At 36.7% G+C, this 8,793-nt stretch overlaps 1 protein-coding gene across 1 annotated transcript; it reads right to left on the bottom strand.

The window, feature by feature from the left end:
- Positions 3,081–8,384, bottom strand: LOC109346037 (coatomer subunit alpha-2-like). Its single transcript, XM_019585391.1, has 3 exons — positions 8,022–8,384; positions 7,321–7,821; positions 3,081–6,476 (listed from the first exon to the last, which is right to left on the bottom strand). Exons 1-3 carry the CDS (start codon positions 8,227–8,229, stop codon positions 3,526–3,528), a joined length of 3,660 nt encoding a protein of 1,219 aa, XP_019440936.1. The 5' UTR covers positions 8,230–8,384; the 3' UTR covers positions 3,081–3,525.

Below are 8,793 nucleotides of genomic sequence, written 5' to 3' on the forward strand. Positions count from 1 at the left end.
TACAAAAAACAAGATGTTCAAAGTAAATGCAAAATAGTGGTGTGACTCTTATTGCTCGAACTTTACACATATCAAGTGCAAAAGATACAAATCCAATATATGTGAACTTGTCATATTTTGGAATGATTGAACGAATATGGGAATTGGATTACACAAACATTTCGGATGCCGGTTTTTTATTGTATGTGGGTTGATAACAACAATGACTTCTGAGTTGATGAGTTAGGGTTCATGCAGGTGGATCTTAATATGTCAGGATATAAAGATGGGCCATTTATTCTAGTATCACAAGCTCAACAAGTATTCTATATTAGTGACCCAACTGATATGAAATGGTCTATTGTTCTTTTATCTAACAAAATAATCGTCAATAATATTGATGACCAAGAATATGAAGATATTGATGAAGATGATCCTTTTTTGGGACATATCAGTTGCGTGAGAGTAGACCAACTACAGATGATGATTTATATACAAGATATGATCACGATGAAGGGCTATGGGTAAATAAATATGTTTCTCCAAACAAGGATGACCTTACATGCCAAAAACAATCAAAGAAAAGGAAAACGTAGATGCAAGTAGTCTTTGTATAATTATAGCTTAATTTTAATTATTTGTAATTTATATAATTTTGTTCTTTTGTAATTTGTGTATTTTTTTTGTTTGTAATTATGTATTCTATCAAAACATTGTTGACATGATATTCATTGTTTGTAGTTTGTATTGTATTGATATTAATAAAATAAACTTCTTGTCTGTATTAATGTGTTTGTGTTGTTCAAAATATATAAATGTCTGCGTTGTTGAGAATGTATGTTCTGCTAATAAATGTGTATGCAGGTATTAATTTATACAAATCAACAACGAATTCTAGGGGAAGCCTTGACATGCACTGTTATAAATAAAGGATAAATACAACAACACTTTTTATAGACATCACTATTGTACATTCTTAATACAACAGTGTTATGTGTGTTGCGCTGTTGTATTAAGGTGTTGTTTGAGAATAGTTATGAATAATACAATAGCGTTTTTATGTTAATGCGCTGTTATATATATGAACTACAACAGTGCAACGAACGATAAACGTTGTTAATATTACGTATAAAATGTGTTGTTTATGTAAGACCTATATGACAGTACTTTGTGAACGATGCATTATTGTATTTGTGCACTATATAACAACGTTTTTCGTGTGATGCATTGTGGTATATATTCAATACAATAATATTTGGGAAGCACTGTTAATGATGACAATATACTATTGCAGTCAAACAGAAACAGAAAGCACATGAAAGTGTTATTATACATCTAAAATAAGCGTTGTTGATTGACAACTCTGATGTAATGACCGCCTCAATCCATCAAGAAAATAGTTAAGTGTATGCTCATCTAACAAATATAATCTTATGATGATTGCATTGAAAAATTCATGCTATTCACAATGATTCAAATCTAATCTCTTTTATTGAAATAATGGACCAAAAATACAAATAATGGACCAAAAATACAATTGAGTTCGGATAGAAATTGCACAATGATACAATAGTTGAGTGACTTATCCTACACGTCACTATTTATAAGAATAGCTAACAACTTTAACAATAAGGGAGAAATATAGTTGGCTTATAGCTGCATAGACGCTTATCATAAAAGCGCAAGCGCTTGTTATTATTGGTTACCATGCTAAATTTATATCACTTATATGTTAAATTAAAATGGAGGTGAACAAAAAGATAAGTGGATAAAAGATTCGTTTTTGAGATGGATACTTATTTGAGAAACAATCACACATCTCAAAAGTGATTAGTTCTTTATCTATAAGGTAAGAGGATACCCTTCCTAATACCAAAAAAATGAATGTTAATTGTGACAAAAAAAAATGACATCAAAGTCAGCAGCAAGGAATGTGATGAGCAAAATAGAACAATAATTTTATATTTTATTATGTCACGTGTAACTTCGACGACAATACTTGTCGGTGTTATAACATAATTTTTTCAAAGACTATAGTTGAATGTTTGACACTCATAAACTCATTAGAAACAGAGAGAAAATAATTTAGAGGAAACCACTAGTTTTGCCTCTTAATACAAATTGTGCTTTACATTACCCTCAAAACACACAAAAAAGACCAAAATGCCAAGGTGTGGTTTGATTTGAACGTATAATTTCCATATGAATTGAGAAATGTTAGTGTTACAAATAAAAATCTCAGAAAAAAAGAGTCAGAAGTTTCAAAATTAATACTCCTCTTCACTAATGAATTCAATCAAATCAAAAGAGAACTTTAATTAATTTTAGAATACTCATTTTAATCATCATATTTTTTTCGACCTTACCAGTTTAATCCCTTGAAAATTGAAAAACCTAAAATGGTCCTAAAAATTTCAAATGTAAGTCAAATTATTCATTTTTAATATGTTTTACAACACTTAATTTGACACAAAAAGAACTAATTTGACTATCATTTAAAAAAATTAGTAACCATTTTGGGTTTTTCATTTTTTAAAGGATGGAAAATAACCACAACCAAAATAAAAACTTTGTTTTTTTATCAATGACAAGACTTCATTTTCCGAAAGTCTCATTCTACCCTATCGTCAAGAGATTAATCTCTCGAGTATACCTTAGAAGGAACCCCTCCTAAGGATTACTTTTACTTACACGAAATCAATTATAAAAAATTGACAAAAAATGTAACACAAGTGATTTTGCCCAAGCAATGTCAAAAACAATATTAACAGCTGCATCAAAAGGTCACCCACACACACCAGCTACATATAAAGGCCACCCACATATATTTACAGGAGTGGAAATCCTGGTAAGTGTGTATGACCCTTTCTCATTCCTTTCTCCCCCTTATAGGTTAGTTTCCGAGTTGGGTTTTGTAAATGTTTCAGAATCATCTCAAAAATGTATTTCATAACTCCAGAATCATCTCATAAATGTATTTCATAGCTTGCAAACTTTTCCCTTTCATTCGTTACCCTTTAAAAACCAACTCACAAATAGACCAGATAAGGTCTCTAAGAAGGCTCCAAGAAAGAAAACAGCTAACCACGAGATTGCAAAAAATTGGTACATAGAGATTGCTAGTGTTCAATGAAGTTGTACAATGTTACAAACACAACCAACCAAATAGAAACAGAACCAAGGTTTACTAAACTAGAGATAAACACCACTCCCTTTGCCAAATAAATCACCTGCAAATGCAAGTCTTGCGGTTTATGACCATCTTATATAACTACACCCTCTCACTTTAATGTGTATAAAAAATTAATAACACCCCTAAAATATGAAATAGATTTATTACATGCATAAGAAATTCTTTATAAAGTAAAAGGTAAAAAGTACAAAGGGAAACAAAAAAACAGAAACTCACTCGGAAACATCAATTCTTCTTGGCTATATCTCGTTCTAGCAGGAAATTTTAATAGTTCAATATCGCTCACTCAGTGTTGCTGCTGAAAATTTACTTGAAATGATTTGGAAAACATGCTTCTGGTCCAAGCAGCACAATCAACGAATCTGAGAAGGTGAACATAGCAATCCGGAAGCATCTGCACCAACCACGGCGAGATCACACACAGTACAAAGCTGCCCCTCTTGGCTTGGCACAAAACGGGAAGTACAATATGGGCAAGAGACATCCTTTTGTCCTCGATAGATCGGCACATAGGTTGCACCACAAATCACAAATGGGTTTCTGAAATCGTAGTTCAATTGTGTGACATCATTCATATTCCTTTCTGCAGCTGCCAGCACTTGCCTTGCGGTCTTAGCTTGGGTTTCAACAGTAGGATTGGTCTCAAGTAGCCTCCTAGCAAAGTTAGCGGCCATGGCAAGATTCTTTGCTTTGTAACAGACAGTCATTGCATTCAGCAAAGCTAGCCTCAAGTGAGGTGGCTGAAGGTTGCAGTGGGTAAAATATGCTGCAAGCTCCTGTTGCCGTGCAGGATTGTTCTTAATTTCCCTTCTCTTCAGCTCCATCTGCAGACCCAAAACATATTCTTTGACTATGATAATCAGTTCCTTCACATCATCCACTTCCCTCCTCGACTCAACTACAATCAAGGGAATTGTATGAAGAATGCTAATGAACATTCGAAGAGCATCCGTAAATTTCCCAGCAGTTGTTGACTTATAACCAGCTTTGAGCTTTTCATCCAATTGAGACAAATTAAAAGGGAGTGCTGGTGGGCCTCTTACATTTGCACTCGATGACTCAGTCCAACCTCTTTCAACAGCAAATGATATTACTGGAGCAGATGAAAATGCACGCAGATAGGAATGACTGCCATTATGGAGATCAATAAACACGGGTCTCAAGGGAGCAAAGTTTTTTATCCCAAGTTGACGGTTCAGTAACCGCATTGCGGTTTCGAAGTTGCCAGCAGCTGCATGATCTGCTGCGAGAGATGACCTCTGAACCCATATCTGGCTTACTGGCATGCCAGGTGTTGGGATCACAGAAACAGAAGATTGAGTATTGATAGAAGCTTTTGGGGTGTCAGCTTCAGGGGGCAGCTCTAAATCTTCCAACTCCCATCCACCCTCTTCTTCATTTTCATTAGCCACTTCTCCATCATCCAAAATTGCAGCAACGTCTCCATTTTGTAAGTCATCCACGTCAACCATGTCAAGCTCCTCACCCCAATCAGCATCAGCTGCCTCATACTCTTCATCAGCAACACCCCGACTTGTACTGTCAAGCCCACCATCAAATATGCCTCGCATGACCCTGAGAAGGGGCCAATCACCACCAGCCATGACAGGTGAAGGTGGTATTAGAAGAGATGGTACCTTTCCCTCAGGCAAAGATGGAATGTTGTCCCCAAGTTCGGCTGCAAGCCGTTCAGCAACATCCTGCAGCCCATGGACTGATGCAGTGATGTAAGCAAGTGGCAAATGACCCACATTCTCCAAGATTTTAACACGTTCTCGGACATCACCCATATACAAGGCATTGTGAAACTGACCCATCACATCATTCTTCACTTCAGCAATTTTTAACATCTTTGAAAGTTTCTCCGTGTTACCAGTGGCGAGATAAAGAAAAGATAATCTCTCGAAATTTTTTGTCCTCTGGTATGCATACTCAACTATACCAGCATTGCCTTGACGAAGAGCCTCAACCCCTAAACGATACCAGTGATCTTTCTCATCAATTGCTGTAGCTGATGCAACTGCAATTTGAATGTTTCCACTCTCTAAAGCCAGATTGAATCGAGTTCTCTCATCATTCACAAAATGGAGGGCAACCTCAGGAAAGCCTTTCTGCTGGAGATAAGCAATCATAGCCTGCCCACAAAGCTGTGAATTCTTTATCATGTTCATTACATGGTCAAATCGTTTCCTCAACAAGGAAAGTTTAAATATATATTCAGTTGCATCAATAATTAAGGCTCTGTTTTTCCCATCCCGATCCAAGCAGAAGATGGTATTACCAGAAACCTTCGTAATATAAATCGGGACATCCAGTGTTTTTATTATGCCACTATCTCCATTTGGAAGACAGTATTTAATGTGATTCAATGTGGTGTAGATAAAAACACCATTGTCGTCCCAGGCTCCACTTTTTACGCGGATTGTCTCATGGAGAGTGCATTGGTGGACAAGTTTCTTGTTAGCAATGATAATGGCATGTTTGCTGAGCAAAGCAACGGTTTCCATGTCATTAGACCAGACGACATACTTGATGAATGGGGTCTGAAGCTCACCAAGAATAACCCTCTGCTGAAGATCAAATACAATGACCCTATCTTCTGACCTACAAATCAAGTTGCCAGTTCCTGCATAGAATATAGCATCGGCAGCAATTGGAAGGGCACTCTTTTTAACAAGCTCATTCTTCAGATTTTTTAAAAGGATTTGATTGTTGCTTTTGTCTAGCACAGCAAACCTATTCCGAGCCACAAAGACTGCAGATCCTCCAGGACCTTTCTTTGCATCTTGCACATCAGCCCTACCATAGCTGTCCTTGGATATGGAATACAACTCATAAGATCCACCATCTACATCTGAACAGAGAAGAACTGCATTTTCAGTTGGGCTATAGGAAAGAGTCTTTGGACTCTGATTCAGGTTTACAGAACCTGGTCGTCGAATTGGAAGTACTTGCGTCTCTCTCTGAGTTGAAAATTCATAGAAACGCAGAAACCGGTCTTTTGTGTAGAACAACGAATCACCACTAACCGCAAAAGCAGGCCTTTCCCTCTCCAGCTTGAAGACAATCATGCCACTGTCATGACCAGCGGCCAGCAGATTCATTTCAGGATGTGCTGCAAGAACCCAAAACCGATCATGTTCTCTGCGGAATGTTTGTATTCCAGTACGCTTCGTTGCATCCCATACTCGAATACTTTTATCCTCCGAGTTCGACACAATGATATCCTGTTTGGCATGGAACATAACACAAGAAACATTATTCATGTGTCCTCTCAAAGTGTCCACCTCCCATGCCTTTGTATCTGGAAACAAAAAGCACATTCTATTAGGAACACGGAGAATATCACTTCAAACACTACACGTATTTTTGCCAAACCATATAATTAAAAAAAAAAAAACTTAATGCTACCAAGAAATTGATTGAACAAAATCTTTCACCCAAACAATTCCTCCAAGTACACAGTTTTGTTAACATTTCTCACAAAATCACAATAGCATTGAGAACTAGAAAGGCATCATGCTATGAGAACAAAACAGTAGTTAGTTCCTTTCTCTCACAGAACATGACATTACCCAGTTATGATTGAATATTTAATCATGGGTGGAACAGAATGAAATAGAACAAAGTTAACATACCATTGTTCGGATATTTTATGATGGAATGGAGTAAATAATAAATTGAATCCTTTCATTCCGTCCTATATCGCCCAAATTGGAAGGGAAGAAAAATAGAGGTATTGAATGGAATCAAGTTCCACTCCATTCAATTTTAAAAAATCCAAACAATAGAACCTAGTACCATTCCCATAGTTTTAAATTGTGACTTGTAACCGCAATTGTGACTGCATCATTTTGGTTTCCAAAGTCTCTACAACCACATTGCAATCACAATTGTGGCAACATTGGTCATATTTTCCTGCAACTTCAAGCGATTGAGGTAAACATAACAGCAACCACAACCGTAATTTTAAACCATGATCATTCCGTTCCACCATGCTTCACTCCATTTGTTTTCATCAATCCAAACATCCGAAATTTAACCTTATTAAAAACCTAAATCTACAACATAAATGTCCTCAATTACTTATCAAAAACAGTAAACAAACTCGACAGGCAAGGTATTGATATAAAACTAAAACTACATACCATTCATCCTCCAAAGCTTAACTTGTCGATCATCCGCACCAGAAACAATAAGCGGCAGCGAAGGATGAAACGCGGCCCAATTAACACCCCTATCATGCCCTTCCAACACATACTTAACAACAACATCAACACCACCAAACAGATCAGTGTTCATCTGACTCAACCTCAATAAATCATCTCCTCCAGGCTGTGGACCAGCCTTCTTCTTAAGAGATCCGATATCCCAGACACGAATGGTCTGATCCAGCGACGCGGACACCACGAGATCCTCCTTGGGATGGAATGAAGCACACATAACATAATGATTGTGTCCTGTAAGAACCGATACACAAGTCCGCGACTGCCAATTCCAAACACGGATCGTCTGATCATCACTAGCACTCACAATCCACGGACTCTCGTGGTGGAATTGAACGGTCCGGATGTAATCAAGATGGCCGAGTAAAGTGAACAGACACCTGTGCAGCTTGTAATTCCATACCTTGATCTTATAATCATCACCTAATTAAAATATAACAGTTCTCATTACATTAGATTTTCGTTATTCCGAAAGGGAATGGATACACTTAATCCGAGTAACTTTAAAAAACTTACTCCACATCTCGATGGCTAAGATGTGGAGTAATTTTTTTAAAGTGACTCTGGGAGTAATTGGATCCCCTCTCATTGGGAAAATGTAAATGAATTGAAGTTTATGTTACCGCCGGAGACGAAGAGGGGTTGGGAATTATGGAAATGGACAGCGCGAACAGGGCCGTCGTGCTCTTCGAAGCGGTCGATGAGGGTTCCCATACGGTAGTCCCATAATTGGATGACGCCGCTGTGGAGACTGGCGAGGATCCAGGGGCGTTTCGTGTGGAAACTGAGGCCTTTCACTCTGTTGCTTTTAGTTTCAAATTTTGTGAGCATCTTGGAAGTGAGAGAGGATTTTGGATTTTGGATTTTGGATTTTTGGATTTTGATTTTGGAGTGAGATGAGATCTGGGGAAGTTTTCAGTGGAGTGTTCTAAGAGCTGGCTTATTTTTTACGATGGAAAAGGAGGAGACGGATTATAATAAGAGAGATTGTGTCAAATAACAAATGAATTATGAAGGGAGTGAGAATGTTGTTTTAAAAGAAAATTCAATGGGTCTTCGGATTTTCTTTTTCTTCATGTTTAATAATCAAATATATGTCATTTTTTATTATGTACATTAATTAATGGATTTTTAAGCTAATTTGTGGATGTTTTTGTAGTTTGTGACTTTGTGCATTAATAATAACAATATGAAAACATGATGACAATGTTAATGTTCTCATTTTAAAAAAATTATTTAACATTTATTATTGGTGAAATAGTTAAAAAAATTATGGGATAGTTGTTTGGTTTTTTCAGATACAATATTTGAGCTCGAAATCTTAATTGAACAGCTTGCTTGGTCATTGATTTTTTTTGTTTGCCCACTGATAAATTAATTGTTTAAAGAAAATTT

The sequence above is a fragment of the Lupinus angustifolius genome, chromosome LG04 (genome assembly GCF_001865875.1).
Source record: "Lupinus angustifolius cultivar Tanjil chromosome LG04, LupAngTanjil_v1.0, whole genome shotgun sequence".
NCBI lineage: Eukaryota > Viridiplantae > Streptophyta > Magnoliopsida > Fabales > Fabaceae > Lupinus > Lupinus angustifolius.